Below are 25,651 nucleotides of genomic sequence, written 5' to 3'. Positions count from 1 at the left end.
CATAAGTCATTGATCTAACAAGTTAAAAATGAAATTTACCACGTTGTACATAAGCAATCATTGAAAAATAAATCATTATAATTTCTTTCGCAATCTTTTTTTAATATCTAGAATACTGCCATTATATTGAAACTATTTGAACCAGATAATACAGAAAAATCAAAGTGTGCAGGCCACGCCTACCTTTTCGTGCAGACCGTTCACAAAGCGTGCAAGCCACGCCTACAAAATGGTCAGCATTTCGTTCAAAGCGTTTCGTGCAAAGCGTTCACCGTTCCCTGCAGACCGTTCAGCATTTCGTGCAAACCGTTAATCGTTCCATTCAAGAATCGTTTCGTACCGTTCCGTGCAAGTGGTGTCGCAGTACGCTTCAGGGTCTACATGTATAGTGTACATCTATGTTTGTAACGGTTTTTGTGGACGTTTAGGAATTCAGTTTTTGTTTGTTTTTATGTGTCTAATGCGTGATTTTGATATTCCTCTTATGCATTTTATCCATTCTCACAAGGTATCAAGTTCTAACTTTTTCATACTTAGCCCATCGTCTGGCATAATCTTCGTCAGAAATCACTAGAGAGATAAACTCAACAGGCCGAGTTTTATTTATCATGTGTCTAAAATTGTACTCAAGTATAATTTATTTCCTTATTGATTATTCCCAGGAAATGTAAAGGGTTTGACACTTTATGTCAAAAAATGAAAATACTCCCCATTCAAGGGAAATCTCTTTGTTGTCGTTGTTCAAAATGAGAAATGTACATTAACTGTTTTATTAGACTATTTCAAAGCGTGCGCATGCATTTTGCGATTGACAGTGCAGAGATTGTTCAACTTTTACAGTATTCCAGTATATCCCAGTTCTTGTTGGTTCAGTGAACGTCATTTTTCATTTATATTGCATAACATCTAGTGGAGGATACTCCAGTTTTTGCTTTTCCTGACTACATATTATCAGGATTGGGATAGTCAAATTTTAATTTTCTGGGTTTCATGAATTGTCTGACAAGATCATCAGTCACATCCTCCCGCCGTTTACGATGTTCACCGACCAATTTCTGTAAAATCTCCACGAGTTCCTTCTTTAAGGATCCAGTCATCAACTCCCCGCTGGTGTATGTCTAATAAATAAGGAAATATTAATGTGGCAGTTCAGACATTATAAAAACGTTTATGAACAACGTAATCGGAATGAGATTATGATGTATAACTTTGATTGATATTCTAAATTGTAGATATCTTTACATTAATCTATGGAAATAATTATCTTATAAACCTTTCGTATTTCTTCTAGCCGTTTGTCGTCTTCCATGAAGAATGTTAGATATTGGTATGAAACGTCTACATCACAGTTCCCCCCCTTCAGTTTGTGCTCCTCTACGGTAGCGCCACCTCCAGAGAAGGCGTATTTATTAATCTACAATGATAGGTGTACATTTCACCATAATTTATACACTTACCCTTACTTACAAATCATCATATGTGACTTGGCAAACTGAAAAAAAAAACTTTCGAAACTTAGCCAGCTAATAATATAATTATGTTTGCTGTAATAAATAGCATACTTTTTGAGTTGAGACAATGACAGTGGCGGAATTAGATGTAGTTGCGGAAGTAAAACTCCACCCTCTTGGACTGAATATTTGTAATAAAACTGGCCATTTTTGACATTTCGGACTGCTCAATACCCTTTTGAAGCGGAAAAGTTGTACCAAACTTGGGTAGTAAATGCTCTTGTTTGAAACGTTTCTGGATCCATCACTGTATGTCAAAATGAAAGCTTCCATTTAGAAGAACAGTACCTTATCTTTGATCTGTTGGTCTGTATCTGTGACAAATATCGATGAATTTGGGTCACTGGCACTCATCTTGGTTTGTGCCCCTTGTAGGGCTGGAAAAAATGTAGAGTGAATGAGGGCAGGCTTTAGACATCCCATCCGGGGCGCCACGTCTCTGGTCATTCGGAAATAGGGATCCTTCAAGTAAACAATTTGTTCATATCACTATATCAGAATAATAAATGATGTGATGTAGATAATGCAGTGATATTTATTTACGATATTCCTGAAATTCTATCTAAACTTTAGCGAAAGAATAACCTGAACAACTATAAATATAATTATTATATAGCTAATAAATAGTCTAACATAAAATCTGCGTAAAATCTAGAGAATGTTAGCGTTCAATATCCTGAGAATTTATTGAACGCTAACTTTGCATTGCGTAAATTGTATGCGCCCGAAACATTCCGAGTATGAGCGTTCAATATTGACGTTACCGTAACGACGTAAACAAGCCAAAATGGCAGACGACGGTCCTCCGAATCTGACAGAGCCGGTATTTGATATTTACTTAAGCAAAATGTTTTACTGTACATAAATTATGATGTCCCCATTTACAAAATCAGTTTGCTTCATGCATTGATGACGGGTTAAATATTGAACAGTTAACAAATGCATGCTGTTATTGCACACTGCCAATATTGATGAATTCTCGTCTATTTTGGAGTAGTTTGAGTGAAAAGGGATATAATTTAACAACTAAATACTTTAGCTATATAATAAAAGGGTTATTGAACTTATATAGGTGGATATTGGCACTCGTTGGCTGTCAAAATGCACGAGCTTGCGAGTGCATTTTGACAGCCAACTCGTGCCAATATTCACCAATATAAGTTCAATAACCCTATAGTCTTCGTTGAAAGGTATGCAATAATATACCTGATCTATTGCACATGGAATGAAACAAGGGATATCAGATCTCCCATTAAATATTTCCGGAAACATACAACTGAAGCTGGGAGCGGCCTGAATGGCGGGAAAGCTGATTTTTCCGATACTGTCGCTGTCCGAGAATCCGAAGATGCCCTTCACCTGATTATATGTCACAAGCTTTTGGATTCGGCATATAGTTCTATAAAATGCCGGGCTGTTCCTACATACGAGAAAAATTAACATTGAAAGTAATGATAACATTTCCTCTACCTATTGAATACTTGAAAAAAACCCACCAAATATTCTATTGTTACCATGTATGTTCATGCATCTTTTCCATAGTCATAGTTTAAAATGGACAAAAACAGCCAAACATTTTGTCTAATCTTATAGATCCTTAAATACGAGACAAGCATATGAGTTCCGTATATCATTTTTCTGGATTCCCATATCCTTCAAAATTGGACCAGTGGAGGATCCACATTGTAGGCAAACGCCCAATAGAAGGTGACAAAAGAACAAGAAGGAAGAAAGGAGAAAATTACATTCTAAAAGCAAAACAAAAATTAAATAAAGTCTTTTGCGCATATTTCTTATCGGCGTGACCCCTGCGCTGTGGTATTTGGACATTAAAGGAGCGATCCTGATGCTCATTCTGTAGAATATTAAACAAAATTTTCCTTGATTCAGAAGTGCCTATTGACACAATGGTTAATATATTTTAATGATTCCCCTTTCAGTGGAACATTCTTCAAAATATCCGGATGTCGAAAGAAAAAATGGCAAATCATTAGTGCACATCTAGTTTGGTTTTAATTAGGCTGCTTATTTTCAAACTTTGGCATTAATGTAATCGGAATTTCAATGATCCATTTGACCTTTAAACAGAGCCTTTTCGTCATATGCGCTTCCTTCCTGTCCCACAATGTCAATCAATTATATTAGTTCTTATAAACTTTAATGTCAGATCGTAGAATTTGTTTATTCAGTCTCTTAAATTCACTCGCTTTAATTTCAATCTTCTATATTTTAGTTAGACTCTTAGGCACCTCGATCCCACCTCTCGTATGTCCAGGGGTCCATGTTTGACTAACTCTTTATGTTGTATTCATTATAGGCGTTATGAGATTGATCACTGTTCGTTATCTTCTCTTCTGGTGTTACAACTTTGCTTCAAATTATCCCATTGCTTAATCTGTTGAAATATGGGTTGTTACAAATGAAATGTCAGTTTTGTTTACGAGCGAACACATCAATTTTTGTGCAATTCAGTGTCCTTCATTTTGTAAAGTTGTATTTTTGCACTTACAATTAAAATTGAACTTTTATATTAGAGAAAGAGGTAGAGATAATGAACAACGATCAATCTCACAAATCGTAAGGCAAACATTGATCCTTGGCAACAACTGAGGGGGAATCGGGTGTCTAGAAAGAGTAGGGAATCCCTGTTGACCGGTAACATCTACCGATAGACTAATCATTTCCAATTTCCCGCAATGATATTAGTTTTTGTACAGATATCTTATCTAAAGTGATGTTTCAAACCGGAAGATAAAACCTATGAATTACTCAGGAAATAATACAATGACATGTCAAATAGCAAAACATGATAACTCTTACTTTATTGTGAGCGTGTTTAATTTTGCTTACGTTAAAAAGTCTAGATCGCTGAAGATGAATGTCTTCTCCTTGTCAAAACCACAAGCTATGATGTCCTTCGCATTCTCAAAGGCCAAGTGGTTGGTTTGTTCTAGTGTTAGGTCTTTCCACAAAAACTTTTCATCGTCGGTCAATTGGATGACCAGTGGGACATCAAAAGTATCTTGCAGCCACCTGGAGTACAAGTATTAGAAGTATTTCAATTTAAAGACTTACACAGTATGCATATATGCATAGACTTATATCATACAATGCCGTCGTAATACGAAGATTAGGGGAAAACATTTTATACAGTTTTTGAAACCGAAATCAAACAGTTTACTCTAAACTTACATACCAATGGTACATGCCATATTCGTTATTTAACCTTGCTTTTCAACAAAGATACATTTGACCGTTTCCCAAATTTGTATTTAGGTGTGATTGTTTGTAACGTCGTGAATTTGTGACGTAATGTCACTGTAAAACGTATGGTGATCAAAATGAAAGCGTTTGCGGTTTACTAGCGTTGTCAATTTTTAAAACTTCTTTCTATTCATTGTTGGACACTGGTTTACTGTGATAAATAATTTGTTACAATCTGTGGGCCTAAATCTCCTATCAGTGCGTAACGTGTGACCAGCGTGGTGGACTATCTCCAAAATCTCGCTAGGCTGTCACACGCAATATGGCCATTGAGAATGGAAATGGGATACAGTCATTTTAAAAATTTAAAAGGATCATACAAGTTACACACTACATTTTAAATATTCTATAAAGCGCAGCGAGTGCAATAAAATCTAGAATAATTATAACTGTCCTGGGTGAGAAATAATCAACATAAAGCACACAGATAGTCACTGTATTTTATTTGGATACCCATTTCCGCCGTTACATGCATGTACCCAGGGTTGAATTCACGAATTATGGAATCAAATCTCCTAGCAGCGTTCGACTAGTGCGCTAGACTGCTCGACTATCTATACAGATTAAAATAATAACTTGTTTTCGATGACGATGGATTTCTCGTCACGTTGCCACACGCTTCACGGTGGAAAGGGATAACCCTGTACTTTATGAAATATCTAAAAGGTAGTGTGTATCTTGTATACATGTATTGTTAACAGACTGTATCCCTTATGCGAATGTAATCGTTGTTTAAATTAAAAATGTTCATCAAGGAATTTAACAAAGACAATGCAATACTTAGTAAATATGAATGGAATAAGATGTCCCATGTGCATGGCTTCAGAAGATGGTCCTCTCCCTGTGTATAGGTAGAATGGTTTCCGTTGTTCATAGGCATCCAATATCATTTCCATGTCCCTACCAATGATGTGTAATATACATTGAATATTTTACAACACTCGACGACAATCGCGCACGATTTCCATGTAATTTGTTTTTCGTTCGATATGCACAAAATTGTTTGTGTTTTATGTTTAAAAGTGATACATGTAACTTTCAAGAAAACAAATATTTTAAAGCTCATCTACTTCACGAGTTGTACATGTATATATGAGTCATTGCATTATAAAGTACACGAAAGGAGGAGATGGATATACAGCATTTATAAAAGTGTAGGAAAATTCCCTTTCACACCCAAGTCCACAATCATTTCATTTCCTATATTAGTTGTTCTATTCCTGTCCATCAATTCTTTTGAGAGGAAATCTGATCAAATTTCCGATCGATGAATTAATCAACATTTTCCCACACTCTATTTTCAATGTTTTGTTTAACAAACAATTTCAAGTGAAGATGTGCTGTGTACATAAATGAATAAAATCTTCCGCAATGTATGCACTTATCTTAAATCTGTTTATGTCACGTATATAAAATTAAATACTTTAAAGTTAAAGATCCTCGTTAGCAGTAACTATAATGTATTGTTATCGATGACTTGGTGACCAAGTACAAATGAGACGTAAAACTCAAGACAATGATACCAACCTCTGCGAGAAGAAAATGCCCCTCCGAAGAAGATGGTGGACAGGCTTTCCTGTGACTTTTTCTATTCTATGTATCAAGGCATCGTCAATTTTAGTGCTTCCAAACTTCCCTATATATCAACAGATTTATTTATTTGGATATATTTGTATTCCAATGACAATATATCATATAAAATAACCACTGAAACATATTTTCATAGTCAGAAAAAATAGACAAACATATTAAGTATAACTTGAACATAACATCGAAAATTTGTACAACTCTTTATTTTGTATTCCTTATAGGAGTTATGAATGTTTTTAAAACCATTTAAATACTTTGACGAATACCTCTGTAGATATTGAACTACACTTATTTTTGTCGAATATGACTTGCTACAGGAAGAATTGGTTAGATGTAGTTTTTCTACAACTCTCCTACCTTAGTATTTAATAAATCCTGAACTATTTTGAGCTTTTACTTTTATTGTTAAAATTTAGAAATTTGACAACGCATTTATTACCAGGGTCGCTTTATCTCGGACTGTTAATTGGGGCAAACCACTATCACAGTGTATAGGTGTCTATCGTCTTGAAAACTACTGCACTGTTTTTTAAAAGTGTTATCATGAAATGCATTAATGAAACATGAGTCTAAAATGAAAGTAGAATTTGATGGACGACAATACAAATATCGATCTTCATTCTGGTCTGAAATGAAAATTTAAAAAATATATATAATAACAAAATTTGTGTTCCGTACGGACTCAAACAATCTTACTGATGAGCTTATCATAGTCTACTCCTTTGGCAGACTGTGTAGAAACCTCCCAAGGATTCACAACATCCTCCTCCTCGTCATCCCCAGCTGGATCATCGTCTTTTAAGGACATCTTCTCCATTTCTTTAGGATCCGACATTTTCGGCTGAAATCCTTTTGGTAGTCTTCTCTCCGAGAACCTCTGTTTCTCTGAAATGGTCGAATATTTTATTAAATAAGAAGGTATTTAAATTATGAAATGAAACAAAAATAGCTTTGGGGAATTCTATTGGCTAGTATCCCAACTATGACGAACCAATAAATATTCTTCCTTATTCTTTTTTGCCAGTAATCGACAGAAATCAGGGACTGTGCGCGTGATCAGTTGCCTGAATCTCTTGCAGGTAATTGAATCTTTCAGTGCATATATATCATTTTTTAAATGTTTTAATTTTTACATGTGCTACATATTCTTTATAGATATAAAGTAAGTTTTCTGTCACCGTTTTTGATCATATTGAATTCATGAATAAGCCAGGCGCCGATTCTATCTGAACCGTCTTAAGTGTCATTATTCGAAGAAGAAAAAATAAGTTTAAAATAAAATTTGAAATGAAGGTTGGGTTTGGTTCAAGACAGTATTAGTAAGTATTGCGCAGTTGATTGGTTTGATATTGTTTAACGTCCCCTCGAGATGTTTTCACTAATATGGAGACGTCATCATTGCCGACAAAAGGCTGCAAAATCTATGCTTATGCTCGGTGCTTACGGCTTTTGATGAGGTAGGGATCTTTATGGTACCAAACTGCTGTGACATGGGGCCTCGATTATTTTGGTCTCATTCGAAGGACTGCCCAGTTTAGTCGCCTCTTGGAATAAGCTGTATTGTGCAGTGAAAACAAATTATTTCTTAAATTTAGTAGACATGGTGCATTTAAACATGCATTACAACTTGAAGCATATTTGTTTTCTATAGACCTAATACAAAAAGGCAACATATTTGAGAATTATTTTGGGCTAGATTCAGGACTCATGGAAGTCGGGACTTATATCGGGAGTACATGTATTCTTCAATTTAAAAAAAATGACAAAAAATGTTCGGTCTGAGTGTTTGCTATTAAAAATTATAATCATTTCATCGTTCTCATATCCTCGGTTGAAATGATAAAACAAGATTAAAATTCCTGTTTGTAAATTTATTAACTTTGTATACGTATGAACGAATAAAAAACCTATACTTCATTTTAAAGTTATTTCATATATACCAAAAATAATTTGTTTTTCATACTGCTTTGAATTCTAGAGAATCACTGAAACTGTTTTCATTGAACTTAGTCGATGGGTGGATGGGGGAGGGTGGTAAGACGTAAGAAGGGACCGCTGGTGTCCTCAAGACGATCAATTGCTTCGTATTGTGATGGTTAATAAGTAATCATATATATCTTTGTATATAGTATATAATGCATGAAGACCATAATATACTTCATCTGCATATTCGCATTTGAAGCTCGCATATTTTAGATACATTGAAAAGTGAAGATAACGAACAGTGATCAATTTTATAATTTCTATAAACAATGCAAAATATATGTAATGTGAAAAGAAGATAGACTTATTCGTGTGTAAATTATGTGGCTTAAATGAAGATTGTTTTCTTTTTAAAAGATTTATTATGCACTTGTACTTGTATATATGTAAAACTTATACGGTACAAATTTTGATGCACCAGATGCGCATTTCGACAAATAATGTCTCTTCAGTGATGCTCAACCGAAATGTTTGAAATCCGAAATAACAATGAAGTTTTAGAGCTATTATAGCCAAAAACAGCGTGCCAAAAAATCTAGCCCAAAATATATACGTTCCTCTTCAGCTTAAAAGTTAACCAGCATCCACCATTTAAAAAAAAGGGTTTTTGTATTTTTTATTTTGCTTCTTTAGCTATATCTAAATCTAACACCATTTACTAACTAGGTTCTAATTATCAATGGTCATTGTATACAGTACAAACGTGCATGTAATTCCTCGGTATCATATGATACCATCGCTGTAAATGTATATTCAAACCTAAAGCACAGACAAACTAATTATCTTTATCTTAAAATCTTCCGTACTCCATTTATTTTGGATAGCAAGATATAGGGGATTTTAAAACGCCGATATTTTCAGAAGATTGTTTACATGTTAAAGTGTCTTTCCTTGTAAATACTGTTAATCGTTACTAATTTTATTGTAAAGCGTATTTAAATATTAATACATGTTTTACTTCAAAATGTAATAATAATTTATATGTAGAGGATACACGAATATCATTATCTTTTCTTTTTGAAAACCAAAACAGCATTTATTCTATTTATTTGTTTTGCATTTTAGACTTTAGGGTGTTTCAAGATTCATTATAATTGATTAATTCAACTCCGAATTGTGATCGATATATTACTTTTTTCCTTTTTACCTTACGCTATTAAATTGTCGTGAAAGTCGACCATACATCATGGTCCTTGTGCTCTTCGCTAGGATCTTTCCTGCTAGGTATGCATGCGAATAGAAGGTATATAAGGTAGAGCTCTAGCTCTGCTGTTCTTAAATCATTTGTGCTAGTGTGAAAGTTTACACAGACAAAAGGACAGACCGTAAAACCCCCATTATAACGACCATCTTCAATGTTCTGCAGCAGTAGATAAAATGCATACCTATTAACAATAATCTTTCTCAGAACAATATTTCGATTCAGACGTTGACTGTACAAGTCGGCACTTCTTGAAAAAGTAAATCCGGGCACTCTCACATACATGACATCAATACCCAATGTATGTAAGAAATAGATGAACTGCGACGCTTTATATGCTGGCATACGTCATGTGCACATTGTAACGCTTCATGAAAAGCATACCGAAGTGAAACATTCCAGTTAATATACCGTACCCCAAGTATGAAAATGAAATTTACTTTCAAGTATCATTTATGTTAGAATTCCCTGCAATTGAAATAGAGGCAGTATATCAAGCAAGATTTATACGCTCATTGCTCACAACTGCAGCGCATTGATGACGATATTGTTACCAATACAATTTGAAAAGATACCATAGCCAAAAACATATTGGAAGTGTAAATATCACCAAATATTTACGTTTTCTCCACCTGAATGCACATAAGAAACTTTGTTGAATTTGATATTTAAAGCAGGTAATATATGTAATTCTCATCTTCTTTACTCGTATACGGAATGGTGAGAAATGAAAGATTTGGGGTTCTTGCCATGAAAACAGACTCAACGTAATGGAGTTTAAATGAATTATTTAGAATAAGATTCAATCTATGAACATAGGCATTCACGGTAACAATCGTTCGTGTCCTAGCGTTGAGATTTAAATAGGCGAATGGGGTTTTCCTGTAACATCATATCCAAATTATCGGATCACAGTCTTCAATCGCACACCGCACTGTAGTTGAACAAATAAAGATTTGACACACATGTATTCAAAGAATTTCAGACACTTGAGATTCCGAAACCGACACTGAAATTTTCTAGTCTTGAATATCAAGTACTTTAGAATTACCCTCATGGATTCGTATTTAGCTTTCTAAAAAGATACAAATACTGAGCATTTGCTTTGTTGTAAATTACATCCGATAATTATGAAATGTAGAAAATATACTGGGTACATGTAGAGTTTTTTGGTTCGATTTCACTGATAATCATTAAAGAAAGATGATATACAAAATATCCTATTGATCTTAACTATATATTTACTCTATTACACTACGCAAGATAAACAGGTTACTGAAAAAAGTCTTAAAAGCCTAACTAATTGCAACAAAAACCACTATATGTTGTGTGTAGTGATTCAAGAATAGGCAGTGTAATGGCGAGTATTTATCAAATTATGATCTACCATAGTGTTTTACAGCTGTTAGTCAATATAACGTACGTTTATACATTAATAGCGTTATGTTTATACACTCTATCACTGACAGCGTCTCTGCTGTTAAAAATATTAAGCATTCTGTAATGTAGTGTCAAGAGAGACGTCTTTTGGAAGGTCTCATGCAGAGTCTGTAGTCGATTTCCTTTTCATGAAACGTGAGGATAACGCACAGTGATCAATCTCATAACTCCTATAAGGAATACAAAATAAAGAGTAAAAACAGAATCCCGCATACACCAGAGATGGGATCAAGTGTCTAGGACCGGTCATACTCACCGTGAACCCTATTTCTTGATCAGGTAAACTGAGTAAATCGTAGTCAAGTTCAGTGTGTAAAAATGACATAAAGATTGGTATGAAACACGTTAGACAGCACTTGATCAAATGACAGGCTGTATTGACAATGTAGATCGTATGAATGGCCATAGAAGTTGCGAAATGCTGACTTGAAGCGAGACTGTTTAAACCCTGTAGCATCAATTTGTTTCTCAGTGTCACGATTTGATTGAAAGAATCACCATACGCAGAACAAGCTCTTGTGTATCGAATCAATTGAGAGACACAAACACCATATGCAGTTGAAAATAGAATATTGCTACACAAATATGGAAAGTTGACGATGGAGAAGCTGAAGTAATGCAATTTATCATAACGATGAGTTGTTAGTTTCTTGTTAACATTTATGTGCAATAAATTATCTAAGTACAAATCAGATGCGGAAGACACTTTGCTGTCTTTTATTTTGAATTCACTGCTATACATGTATATTGAACCAACATATGAATGAAAATGATTAGAGGTAATAGATGAAACGTCGTAGATATATTTAAATGTCGAATTAAAGACCACAGTAAGATATATTTTTCTTTTCATGTAGAAGCTTTTGAATAGATTCTGTCTCATTATAATATAAAAACAGGTCAGCTAAATAGAGAGCACAATTTGTGACCATGGGAAATCCAATATCCTGTTGGAAAACCTGATCACCAATTTCTAGAAAAGAATCGTCAATGTGGAACACCAGCATCTTTTTAATACCAACTTCAGATTGTTTGTTTGTAGAACCAGATTGGCGTTTAACAACTAATAATTTGACGACGAATCACTAGATATAGATATTTCCCTATTCCATTTTTGGTGAAGCCATCATTTGAAATGTGAGAAAGTTTAGTACTTATTTTATCATGAGAAATAGTCATGTAAAGTATTGAAAAGTCACAGGGTTTGACGTTACTAGTTTCAAACAAGTCTTGCAATTTCAAATTTACTGAAAGTGCTTTAGAGTGTTTTAGATTCCACATTTGATTAACACCACTTCTGTTATATATTTTGGTCCAACACTTTTGACGTAATCCTTCACAGAAGTTGATATTTTCGTGAAGAGCAAAGATGGGGGATTTCTAGAATATTTATGTTGTACATTTTTATTTTATTTTTTTGTTTGTTTATTTCTTATATCTTCGTTCTACTATCATTTCTGTTAGAATCTCCTACAGTACTATGTTTATGCTATATTTAGCAAGACTTCTGCACTCCTTGTTCAAAAATACAACTCATTCATGGGAAAATCTATCATTACAATTTGTGAAGATACCAAAGGCAAAAAACATTTCAAATTTGAATATCATCAAATATTTAAATATCACTTGTTTTTCTCCACTGTGAACTCTAACATGTAACAGTTGCGTGTTTCAGACTACGATTGCAATTCAATAGGATATATTTAATCGACATTTGAATGAAAATTAATATTGTTAATTAATAGATAAAACGTCGTCGGTATATCTAAATGTCTTGTTGAAGGCAATGAAGAATTTTTCCTTTCATGTAGAAGCTTTTAAATAAATTTTGTCTCGTAAGACTACAAAAACAGAATACAACGTTCTATCCTTTCATTCTTGTCAGACAACAAAACATAGGAACGAAGCTGTCTGGTCTACTAAAATCCAAACGTTGTCATGGGCAAAGTAAATATACTCATTACACCTTGATGATTGAATATTTAAGGCAGACCATGAATGCAAGATAACGAACATTGAGCAATCTCAGACATAAACAATACAAAATAGATAGTCTGGCAAACACGGACCCCTGGAAATTCTTATATTTCTTTATATCGAATGGTAATCAAATCTTTTCGGTTCTTGCCATGAAAACAAATATCCATTCAGGGTATTAAGGTGTAAATGAAATAATAATAAGATTTAATCTATAAATGTTAATGACAAATGTATTGTTTTCTTGGTCAGGCATTCGCGGTAACAATCGTTTGTGTCCTGGCGTTGATGTTAGTTTTTCCCTGTAAAAACACCAATATCTAACATGTTATGATAATTACTGGACCATATGACAATGAAATCTTTTACATCGCATACAACGTTGCAGTTGAAAAGAAGTAAACAAAATTTGCAGTGCATGTACACAAAGAATTTAAGACAATTGAGATTGCGAAACCAAAACTGAAATTCTCGATTTTTCAATATCAAGTACTTTAGAATTACCCTCATGGATTCATATTTAACTTTCTAAAAAATACAAATACTAGACATGTGATTTGATGTAAATAACAACCGATAACTATGAACTGTACAAAATATACTGCGTACATGTAGAGTCCTGTTTGATTTCACTGATAATCATTAAACAAAAATGATATACAAAATATACTACTGATCTTAACTATATATTTACTCTATCACACTACGCAAGATAAACCGGTTACTGGAAAAAGTCTTAAAAGCCTAACTAATTGCGACACAAACAACCAAATGTTGTGTATAGTAATTCAAAACTAGATAGTATAAAGGCCTGAATTTATCAAATTATGATCTACCATAGTGTTTTACAGCTGTTAGTCAATATAACATACGTTTATACATTAATAGCGTTTACGTTTATACACTTTATCACTGACAGCGTCTCTGCTGTTAAAAATATTAAGCATTCTGTAATGTAGTGTCAAGAGAGACGTCTTTTGGAAGGTCTCATGCAGAGTCTGTAGTCGATTTCCTTTTCCATGAAAAGTGGAGATAAGGAACAGTGATCAATCTCATAACTCCTACAAGGAATACAAAATAAAGGGTTGGGCAAACACGGACTCATGGATATGCCAGAGATGGAATCAAGTGCCTAGGAGGAGTAAACATTCCCTATTGATCGGTCATACCCACCGTGAACTTTATTTCGTAATCAGATAAACTGAGTAAATCGTAGTCAAGTTCAGTGTGTAAATATGGCATAAGGATTGGCATGAAACACGTTACACAGCACTTGACCAAATGACAAGTTGTATTAGCATACTAGATCGTAAAAATTACCATAGAATTTGCGAAATGCTGACTTTGAGCGAAACTGTTTAAACCCTGTATCATCAATTTGTTTCTCAGTGTCATGCTTCGAATTAAATACTCATCATATACATAACATGTTCTTGCGTATGGAATCAATTGCGAGGCACAAAACACCATATGCAGTTGAAAATGGAATATTTGCTACACAAATATGGAAAATTGACGATGGAGAGGCTGAAGTAATGCTCTTCGTCATAACGTTGAGTTATTAGTTTCCTGTTAACATCTATGTTCAATAAAGTATCTGATAACAAAAAAGATGCGGAAGACTCTTTGCTGTCTTTTAGTTTGAATTCACTGGTGTACGTGTATATCGAATCAACATATAAGATTGATCAATGTTCGTTATCTTCACCTTTCATGGATGAAACTGATTGGTGTTAATAGATAAAACATCGTAGATATATCTAAATGTCGAATTGAAGATCATAGTGAGAGATGTTTCTTTTCATGTAGAAGCTTTTGAATAGATTCTGCCTCATTATAATATAAAAACAGGTCAGCTGAAAAAAAAAGAGCACAATTCGTGACCATGGGAAATCCAATATCCTGTTGGGAAACCTGATCACCAACTTCTACAAAAAAATTGTATATGTGGAACCTCTGCATCTTTTTAAAACCAACTTCAGAGTGTTTGTTTGTAGAATCAGATTGGCGTTTAACAACTAATAATTTGACGACGAAACACTAGATATAAATATTTTCCTTTTCCATTTTTGTTGAAACCACTATCTGAAATGTGAGACAGTCTAGTATTTATTTTATCATGAGAAATAGTCGTGTAAAGTATTGAAAAGGCACAAGGTTTGACGTTACTAATTGCAAACATGTCTTGCAATTTCAAACTTACTGAAAGTTCTTTAGAATGTTTTAAAATCCACATTTAATTGATACCACTTCTGTCATATATTTTGGCCCAACACTTTTGACGTTATCCTTCACAGAAGTTGACATTTTCGTGAATAGCAAAGATAGAGGACTTCTAGAACATATTTGTTGTACATGTATATCATTGCGTTTCATGAAAAGTATGAAGTTTATTTCTTCATTCTACTATCATTCTGTTAGAATTCCCTGCAGTACTATATTTATACTATATTTAGCAAGACTTACGCACTCATTCACGAGGAAATGACTATCATTACAATTTGTAAAGATACCAAAGGCAAAAATTGCCAATGTAAATATCATCAAATATTTAAATATCACTTGTTTCTCTCTTCACTGTGAGCTCTAACATGTAACAGGTGCGCGTTTCAGACTACGATTATAATTCAGTAGGATGCGAGGTGAAGATTACGAAAAATAATCAATCTCATAACTCCTACAAGCAATACAAAATAGATGGTTGGGCAAACACGGACCCCTGGACACACCAGAGGTGGGATCAGGTGCCCAGGAGGAGTAAGCATTCCCTGTTGACCGGTCACACCCGCCGTGAGCCCTATATCCTGATCAGGTAAACGGAGTTATCCGCAGTCAAAATCAGTGTGCCAAGAACGGCTTAACAATCGGTATGAAACACGTCAGACAGCATTTGACCCAATGCGAGGTTGTATTGACGAACTAGATCGTTATAACGACCATAGAATTTGCGAAATGCTGACTTCAATCGAGACTGTTGAAATCCCTGTACCATCAACTTGTTTGTCAGTAGCTTACCTCGATTTAAAAACTGACTATATCCAGAACAAGCTCTTGCATATCGAATCAGTTGAGATATAAAGACACCATATGCAGGTGATAATGGAATAGTGCTACACAAATATGTGAAGTTGATCGAATCGACATATGAATGAAAATGAGTATTGCTAATTAATAGATAAAACGTCGTCGGTATATCTAAATGTCTAGTTGAGGGCAATGAGGGATTTTTCTTTTAATGAAGAAGCTTTTAGATAAGTTTTGTCTCGTAAGACTACAAAAACAGAATACAACGTTGTCTCTTTCATTCTTTTCAAACAACAAAATATAATAACGCCATTGTCTGGTATACTAAAATCCAAACGTCGTTATGGGTAATGTAAATACACCCATACAACTTGTTGAATGGAGATTTAAAGCAAACGATGTATGTAATTTTTATATTACTTTATATGGAATGGTAAGAAAAGAATTTGGGCTTTTGCCATGCAAACAAACTTCCACTCAGTGTACCAAGGTCTAAATAAATTAATGATAATAAGATTCAATCTATAAACGTATAGGCAAATGCATTGTTTTCTTGGTCAGGCATTCGCGGTAACAATCGTTTGTGTCCTAGCGTTGAGTGTTGGGTTTCCCTGTAAAAATACCAATTTTGACATGTTATGATAATTACTGGACCCTATGACCATGAAAAACTTTAAATCGCATTCAGAACTTCAGTTGAAAAGAAGTAAACAAAATTTACAATGCATGTACACAAAGAATTTAAGACACTTGAGATTTCGAAACCGAAACTGAAATTCTCGATTTTTCAAAATACTATTGCACATCCATACCAGATTTCCTGGTGTGTTAAATAAAGTGGTAAAACCTCAGTTGCATTTCGTACAGTTTAGCATGAAGAAGTGAAGATGAGAAAGAGCTATCAATGAAAATGTGAAGATAAAGAACAGTGATTAATCTCATAATTCCTATAAGGCATACAAAATAGAGAGTAGGCCAGACACGGCCTGGTCACATCCACCTTATATATCTTATATATCTTGCTCAGGTAAACGACCTAATCCATAGTAATAAATGCATGTGGTATTGCATTGATCAACGAATAGGACAAGTACATCTACACAGATCGAATGCATTCTACCACAACCATACATTTATGTACATGTAGACTGGTTTGTGTTGCTTTATTCATACTACATGTTTCACACCTCGAAACAAAAGAGATTTGCCTATACTAATTCACTTGGTACATGCCTAGTCCAAGCTCCATGGATGGGAAACCAAGTCACTGTATCTTTCAGTATTAAATCAATAACCAATAAGTCATGTTGTCTGAACACGGTGGTTCAATTGTACAGAATTGATACAGGACATTGAATATTAAAACCACATATGTGTGCGACATTGTTGCAAATGATGTTATGGGGTTTTTGGATCGTAAAAAACAGTGCTTGAATTTTATTCAAACGAATTTGGAATTAATTCAAAATATGATAATCCTACCTATACTCCAACTTTCCTTTTAAAAGATGAATTTCTTCAAAAATAATGTTTCAGTTCATGTTAAACACAATTCATATGCCATTCAATGGAACGAATGCATACAAGTCATGCACCTATATTGGATTCCTAAACTTCTAGATTATTAATAAAACCCTTACAAAGATGCATTGCTGGATACAATATATGTTAATCTTTGATCCTCATGAAAATATTAATCGCTGTGAAGGAGAAACGTTATTAAACATATTCTGCCACAAATTATCCCGGTAAATCAAATATGGATTCTTAAACATTTAAAGCATATATAGTAAATCATACCACTTTTCTAATATCAACAACATGAAAGGGGGGGGGGGGTGATAACGAACAGTGATTAACCTTTTAACTCTTGGACACACCAGAGTTGGGATCAGGTGCCAAGGAGAAGTAAGCATTCCTTGTCTACCGGCCACACCTGCTGTGAGCACAACATCTTGACTAGGTAAACGGAGTAATACATTGTCATAATCAGTGTGTAAATAAAGGCCTAACAACTGGTATGAAACACGTCAGACAGCATTTGGTCCAATGCCGGGTTGTATTGGTAAATTAGATCGTTATAAAGACCACAGAATTTGCGGAATGCTGACTTTAAACAAGACTACCGAAACCCCTGTAACATCAACTTATTTTTCAGTAGCCTGCTTCGATTTTAAAGCTTATCATACGCACTCTCGTTTACTCAACAGTCTCGTTTAAAGCTGGATAATATTTTTCTATTTATAAAACCTCACACCCGCGGAATCAAAATAAATGGGAAGAATATTCCTAAGACCTGTATGTTTGTTAAATTGTCGTTGATAATCCATTAATACTTAGTATTATTTATTTCTGTTTTCTTCTAATTTTTCAGATATGTCGGAACCACCTTCAAAAGTCACATATGAAACCTATCTCGGTGTAAGAAGAGTACTGCAATAATTCACATTTATCAGAAAAAGAAAATCAAATAAAATGCAAATTGAAAATAGAAATATCTACGTTTTTGCTTGTGTTTTAGTTAGATAGATTGCTACAGTGTCAGTCATTGGCGAGTGAAAAAGCCGGAGAAAGAGTGGACGAAGAACATCTCTTCATTATTGTGCACCAAGGTCTGGATTCTTGACAAATTCTGCTTCATAATCGTTGAGTTTTTAAATTTGTTGAAATTGAAATGAATATCACTGTAATTGGAAACGAAATTATATATGAAGCACCATTTGTTTTGCTTTCAATCTTCCCCAGCGTTCGAGCTATGGTTCAAGCAGATCCTTGATGACCTGCGTGCGGTATTGAAAACATTTCAATTAGAAGTAAGTGTTATTCTAAAATATACGTAGATATGCATGTAATAAACACGGTGATATTCATCACAACTTTCCCTAGATTCTTTCGTGAATCGTACTGATTCCATGTATTTGAAGTCAATGCCGAATTATTTAGCTCTTCATCAAATTTATATTCTTCAGATTTTAATGGCAATATGTTTTATTTTATATCTCTCTATATGAAGTAAATAATTTTTTTAGATTGTAGTAGCAAAATCTCTCATTATCTATCTGCCCTTACCCTCAAAATTGGGATATAAAAATTTTCGAGTCTTAACACATGAGTTTTATATTGAAAGAAAAAATACAGCCTACATGCAAGATAGTTTAGATAAATGTATAGAGGTAAATGTAGATAAATATAGATAGATAGATAGATAGATAGATAGATTAGATACTGAAAACGAGGAAATTTGGCACGCTACCAACTTTAGCGCCAGTGACCTTTTGCGCCAACATAAGAAGTGCACCAATGGTTTTCCATTTTAAAAGTAGTTGTTCGGAAAGTATTCGGTCATTCTTTTGTTAACTCGATTATGTAATGTCGGTTCCTATGTATACACACTACTCCAAGTGAGTAGTGACTAAATAAATATGGATCATCTGGGCTTTGATTGTGTGAGTACTCACATTTTCCACATTCAAAACTTTCGTCCCATTGTACCATTCACTTTATTGCCTCAAGGCAATACATAACTTGAACCTTGAGGATTTTCCACGCTGACAACGAGTGTACATGTACTGTTATCACCTCTACAATTTTATATTTCCTCCGAACAAAAAAAAATGTTTAAGAATTACGAATGAACAATCATTTTTCAACTATATTTACATGTCATCATAGTATGTCACTTACAAAAAGTTGTTTGATACACTCAGAACTATATCCACGTAAAGACTACCTAAATCATACGTAAGTGCATTAAACATTCTTATGTCTCCTAACGACTTTAACAATTTGAATAATTCAACTCTGCCTTTGAATTTGTTTGTACAAGTGGCATGGATCAAACTGGCTTCAGGACGGAGGGTTTGGGAGATACGGAAGACAAACTGAAATCGGCGTTCCAAACTTGAAATTCCTTTTTCAATGTACCCAATAATTGATTTTTCACAAGTTTACCTGAATACTAGTATCCGGGTTAGAATATAAGATCGAACCACAAACTCTATGCCAGTGCGCTAAAATTAATTTTCGCCAATGTCTTGACATTTGTTTATGCGGCAAACTTTCGTTTTACTGAAGATAGATACATTATCTGTGGGGTATTTTGTTAACTCATTGACAGGAGTTTGATGAGAGCAAACATTTGGCAGGGATAGCAGCGAAGCTAGGGCGGATTACCCTCATCCAGAAGGTGATGTTTTACAACTAATTATTGTGCATATATCTGGAAACCCGCAGTTACTTATCATTGTTCCGGTCATACTTCATTTAAATGAACTTTAGTTAAACTTTTGTCATTCATATTAAAAGTTCATTAGTGAGATTAAAAATTGCTCATACGTAAATTAATTACCAATATTTGCTGTGTGTATTAAATATAAGGGTGCATCATTGAGAGAGCTTGGAAAAAAGGGCTAAGATTGATTACTAAAAATCTGCATTTCAAAGTTTTATCTGCATGATCTTCTCTGGAACTATGAGGTTTTCTCTATGCCTTTCATTTGGAATCAGCTAACGTAGGTTCTATCATAACATTTTCAAAATATCAAAAACGAGTTCCACAAGGATTTTCAAAATGGTTCAATATTTGTTACAACAAATATCATCGGCCTTAGAAAGATATCAAAATGTAACAGCTTTCAGTGCAGTGAAAATACAAACGTATGACATGATGAAATTATCGACGCCGATGTAATAAAAATCAAAACAAATTGCGCGACGAGTGCCCAAAACATATATGTACAACAACGGTGGATTATATGATGAGGATTTGTTTCCTCAGTAATAAACCAATGCAATTTATTTCTCGAAAATATCAACGAACTTTCATTTTATATATATATATATATATATATATATATATATATATATATATATATATATATTTATATATATATACATATATATATATATATCGATGTAAATGTATTACAAGATGTAAGACACTAATCAATTGATATTAATATCGATATACTTATATTATAAAATGTTAGAAAATCAGTTGTACATGTAGGTTACAATGTAGATAATTCGTCATCAGCTTAAATGGGTATTACACTATATCATGTGAGCGTTTACCCACTTCCACCTTCATTTCTGGACTCCTGAATGTACCTCTAGATCTCAGGGTGAATAGCGCCTGATGGACCATCTATAGTCAACCTACATTCACAGATTTGAGGACCAAGATAATCCACATAGTATTGCTACTACCCCTTTTGTTGTTGATAAAGGCCAGTCATTGATATAGGTGCATATTATACACACCAGGAGTATATACATGTATCACATTATATATAATTGTTTTATAGTTGATTATCGGCCATTTCGAAATCATTGAAACAATGCCACCGGCCATATTCCTAAATTTCAGGTAAGAGTATCTTGACTTTATACGAAGTTTCAATTTACAAAGAAAAATACATGTATACAGTACATCGACAAAACACAATGAAAAATATGAAAAATGGGATAGATTGATTTTCTGAAATCGCCACTATGTTTCGAAATTCCTTTTTAAATTCCTGCAGCATCTGTGTTCTGAATATCCAACGAGTGGAACAGACGAAAGCATCTCCAATGTTAAACAGTTTACACTGTCTGAACAAATATTTCATTTGATTCCTATCCCCCTAATCCTAACAGCAAACCCCTTGATGCTAATGCCTCTAGATCGATTCATCGTTCATCAACGAAATGTGTCAGTAATAACAAAAACTCATTAAGAAAATTGATGAAGGGAGAGAAAGTGTGCATCTCTGATGATCTGACAATAACATTATTCTGTTTAAGTCTTTGGAAAATCAACATTTTCAAAAAAGAAGTTATAGAAAGACGATGATCTAAATTCAAAACACATTCAAAATACACATTGATGGGTGTGGATTCACTTTTGTCATTTGTTTCTATTTTGAAGGAAACATTTACGTAGTGGGTCTGGATTTGAAAGCTTGCAGTTTCGTCTGATAGAAAATACCATCGGCCTCCAGCGGGTGTGTTATCAATGTCGAAATGTATCAGGAAATTAAAGTTATTTTCAAATTTGAAATGAATCACCATTATAATTTGGTGTTTCTTTTACGTTGCGTAGGGTACTCGGAAAACTATGAACAATAGTGATTACAAAGGTATTCTGAATGCGGATCAAAGAAAGATAGCAGAACAATCAGAAGAGGACCCATCTTTGTTTGACGTTGTGGCGGTGAATAGCACAATTATAAGTTTTGTGGATAAATTCTTAAAGAAGGGAACAGTTCTATCTACTCCATTGCAATTTGAATTGTATTTTAAACATTAACAATAAACAATGCATTGCATCTCTTCCCATTCCACTTCTGTTCATGAGTCCTTTTTCCCTACTTTAAATTTTGCATTCTTATTACGATTTTGAGATTGATCTATGATTGTTATCGTCACTTATCCATTGCGTCTTCATATTTTTATTAGTTTTAATAAGCTTATCAAAACCATAGTTTATATCGTTCTCATATGAGAAATAACATGAGAAGACATATAGAGTTATAACATGCAGGTTTTATTTAAAATATACTAGCTCATAGCATCCCATACGCTCGTAAAATCCTTTTGGTAATCATATATACTATAATATTAATGTACGATGCTAATTTCTTTTAGAAATGGCTAGAAAGCGTATTCGCAAAATATGTTGGAGATGAGGAAAAGTATTTTGAAGTGTTGCAGACGATGCTTGATAGGTGGTCCAAGGTGATATATATATATATATATATATATATATATATATATATATATATATATATATATATATATGCATTTAATAATCAAATAGTTTTGATGTGTTTCCTTTTAATTCTAAAAGCATAATCATTCTATATTCAGTTCTTATTTACTTCTTCAGGATGAAAGCATAGACGAACATCATAGAGGAAAAAAGGTAAAGTTATCTCAATTGGAAAACGGAAATGTATAATGTAATTCATATATGACAAATCTTAATGTTAAGAAAAACCATGTTTTCAGTACATTCTGACTTCAATATTTTAAATTCACTTCATTTAGGATTCATATACAGTGATATTCAAAAAGGCTGAATACGATAGTAGTGGTGAGTTGGAGATAATGCAAGAAGATACACGGTTCATTAAATTGCTGAACTAATTGAGCAAATATTTATTTAATTTTCACATACATGTATCTGCGACGATTTTGTTTTCCTGAAACAGCGAACACATTCTAAATCTTTCTTTACAACTATTTTCTAAGATAAGCGGCTCAGTTACAGGGCATTTCACGGAGCATTTCTAATATTCCTTTACCAAGAGGAACCACAGTTTCAGCAAGCGAATCGCACGTTGAAACTTATAATGGACGTAGACGCCCAGCTCTCCAAATGGCGCCGTGAGTACATTCAATCTACTGTGGATTTTTAATTTACTACTAGATTTAAAAGAAATAACAGAAGAATGATTAATTTGCTCAGATACTCATGTGCTGATGGTTCACCGAATGTTGGGCAAGAAAATGGGAACAGGAGGGTCATCTGGGTACGACTACCTAATGAGCACTAATGTGTGAGTATAGATAGCAAAGACTGGCAAGTCAGATAAGTACCCCATAATTCAAACTGGCAAGTCAGGTAAGTACCCCATCAGTGAATATAGATAATACAGACTGGCAAGTCAGATAAATGCCCCATCAGTGACTATAGATGATACAGACTGGTAAGTCAGATAAGTACACCATAATTCAGACTGGCAAGTCAGATAAATGCCACATCAGTGAATATAGATAATACAGACTGGCAAGCCAGATAAGTACCCCATAATTCAGACTGGCAAGTCAGATAAGTACCCCATCAGTGAATATAGATAATACAGACTGGCAAGTCAGATAAGTACCCCATCAGTGAATATAGATAATACAGACTGGCAAATCAGATAAGTACTCACATCAGTGAATATAGATAATACAGACTGGCAAGTCAGATAAGTACTTCATGATTCAGACTGGCAAGTCAGATAAGTAACCCATCAGTGAATATAGATAATACAGACTGGCAAGTCAGATAAATACCCCATCAGTGAATATAGATAATACAGACTGGCAAATAAGATAAGTACTCACATCAGTGAATATAGATAATGCAGACTGGCAAGTCAGAAAAGTACTCACATCAGTGAATATAGATAATACAGACTGGCAAGTCAGATAAGCACTTACATCAGTGAATATAGATAATACAGACTGGCAAGTCAGAGAAGTACCCCATCAGTGAATATAGATAATACAGACTGGCAAATCAGATAAGTACTCACATCAGTGAATATAGATAATACAGACTGGCAAGTCAGATAAATCTTCACATCAGTGAATATAGATAATACAGACTGCCAGATTAGATAAGCATCAATCAATGAGCATAAATAACTAAGATTAATAAGTAAGAAAAGATATCAATGAGAAGTATCAATGATTGAAAAGTCGGGTATATTCAATATGACTGACATTACTTCATACTGTAATGTAAATTGCATAAACTGTTTCACATATCATCTTTTTTACAGGGATGATTACCGAGTGTTCATCGAACTTTTCCACATGGCTGCATTTCTTATTCCATATGAATACAAACCATCGGAAAAGCCACCATTCAAATAACACTAAGATTTATGTGTAAAAGAAACTCTCTACTACAAAGGGGTATATATAGATGACCATCAGATATACGAATGGATTATATGAAAATATCCATTGTATTGTCTTAATCAAAATGTATACCGTATATAGCGTTAATCGTTTAAATCTTGTTTGAGTGTGCTTGAGCGCACGTGTGTATTTTATTAATCAAACTACATGCACAATCTAAGAATCCAATCATCCTCTTTATACATGACGTACATAGTTTTGTTTGTTTTTTGTACACTTTGTCGTCAGGTCATTCTCGATTACTGAAAATTATTGAAATAAAAAAACGTATCGTTTGTCTTTCCCTACATGTCTTGGAACTTTCTATTAACATATATGTCATTATAACCCTCCTGGATAAACTCAACATAGTGGATAATAGTGGATGATACTCTCAGTCTAGTGGATGATATACTCAGTATACTGGATGATACACTCAATAAGGTAGATGATACACTCAGTATTGTGGACGATATACTAAGTATAGTGGATGATACGCTCAGTATAGTGGATGATACACTCAATATGGTGGATGATATACTCAGTACAGTTGATGATATATTCATACACTCAATATTGTAGATAATATACTCAGTATTCTGGAAGATATACTCAGTATAGTGGACAACACACTCAGTATAGTTGGTGATACACTCAGTAGAGTGGATGATACTCTCAGTCTAGTGAATGATAGACTCTGTATAGTGGATAATACACTAAGTATTGTGGATGATATACTCAGTATAGAGGATGATACACTTAATATAGAGGATTATACTCTCAGTATAGTGGATGATAGACTCAGTAAAGTGGATGATACTCTCAGTATAGTGGATGATACTCTCAGTATAGTTGATAATACACTCAGTATTGTGGATGATATATTCATGCACTCAATATAGTAGATGATATACTCAGAATTCTGGACGATATACTCAGTATAGTGGACAACACACTCAGTATAGTGGATGATGCACTCAGTATAGTGGATGATACTCTCAGT

The 25,651-nt window shown here is 33.9% G+C and overlaps 2 protein-coding genes across 3 annotated transcripts; one reads left to right on the top strand and one right to left on the bottom strand.

Annotated features, from left to right (window-relative positions):
- Positions 1 to 754: 754 nt before the first annotated feature.
- On the bottom strand, positions 755 to 9,855 carry LOC125678957 (tryptophan--tRNA ligase, cytoplasmic). Of its 2 annotated transcripts, none has more exons than XM_056157253.1 (9): positions 9,734 to 9,855; positions 7,062 to 7,250; positions 6,303 to 6,411; positions 5,556 to 5,675; positions 4,362 to 4,544; positions 2,718 to 2,931; positions 1,800 to 1,973; positions 1,274 to 1,414; positions 755 to 1,118 (listed from the first exon to the last, which is right to left on the bottom strand). In XM_056157253.1, exons 2-9 carry the CDS (start codon positions 7,198 to 7,200, stop codon positions 942 to 944), a joined length of 1,257 nt encoding a protein of 418 aa, XP_056013228.1. In that variant the 5' UTR covers positions 7,201 to 7,250; positions 9,734 to 9,855; the 3' UTR covers positions 755 to 941. The 2 variants fall into 2 exon arrangements, with proteins under 2 accessions (XP_056013228.1, XP_048773739.1); XM_048917782.2 differs by lacking the exon at positions 9,734 to 9,855 and adding an exon at positions 7,357 to 8,877.
- LOC125678958 (tryptophan 2,3-dioxygenase-like) lies at positions 7,343 to 24,954 on the top strand. The gene is made up of 14 exons (XM_048917783.2): positions 7,343 to 7,444; positions 18,365 to 18,411; positions 18,512 to 18,602; positions 18,736 to 18,803; positions 20,108 to 20,176; positions 21,297 to 21,358; positions 21,902 to 21,977; positions 22,076 to 22,186; positions 22,621 to 22,710; positions 22,862 to 22,897; positions 23,023 to 23,068; positions 23,227 to 23,361; positions 23,444 to 23,534; positions 24,528 to 24,954. Exons 2-14 carry the CDS (start codon positions 18,367 to 18,369, stop codon positions 24,619 to 24,621), a joined length of 1,014 nt encoding a protein of 337 aa, XP_048773740.2. The 5' UTR covers positions 7,343 to 7,444; positions 18,365 to 18,366; the 3' UTR covers positions 24,622 to 24,954.
- The last annotated feature ends 697 nt before the right edge of the window (positions 24,955 to 25,651 follow it).

This window comes from Ostrea edulis, chromosome 2, assembly GCF_947568905.1.
Source record: "Ostrea edulis chromosome 2, xbOstEdul1.1, whole genome shotgun sequence".
In the NCBI taxonomy this organism is placed as follows: domain Eukaryota; kingdom Metazoa; phylum Mollusca; class Bivalvia; order Ostreida; family Ostreidae; genus Ostrea; species Ostrea edulis.
Note: the sequence above shows the minus strand (reverse complement) of the source record. Positions and strands in the feature narration are given on the sequence as shown.

What these genes read in the sequence shown, in the direction of transcription:
- LOC125678957 (XM_056157253.1), bottom strand. Translation starts at nt 7,200, where the DNA reads ATGTCGGATCCTAAAGAAATGGAGAAGATGTCCTTAAAAGACGATGAT. An exon ending in ATTCCATTCATATTTACTAA is followed by an intron (nt 4,545 to 5,555) that starts GTATTGCATTGT and finishes CTTGTACTCCAG; the next exon opens with GTGGCTGCAAGATACTTTTG. An exon ending in GGCTAGAAGAAATACGAAAG is followed by an intron (nt 1,119 to 1,273) that starts GTTTATAAGATA and finishes CTTATTTATTAG; the next exon opens with ACATACACCAGCGGGGAGTT.
- LOC125678958 (XM_048917783.2), top strand. Translation starts at nt 18,367, where the DNA reads ATGTCGGAACCACCTTCAAAAGTCACATATGAAACCTATCTCGGT. An exon ending in CTTTGTTTGACGTTGTGGCG is followed by an intron (nt 22,187 to 22,620) that starts GTGAATAGCACA and finishes AATTTCTTTTAG; the next exon opens with AAATGGCTAGAAAGCGTATT. An exon ending in GGCTGAATACGATAGTAGTG is followed by an intron (nt 23,069 to 23,226) that starts GTGAGTTGGAGA and finishes CTATTTTCTAAG; the next exon opens with ATAAGCGGCTCAGTTACAGG.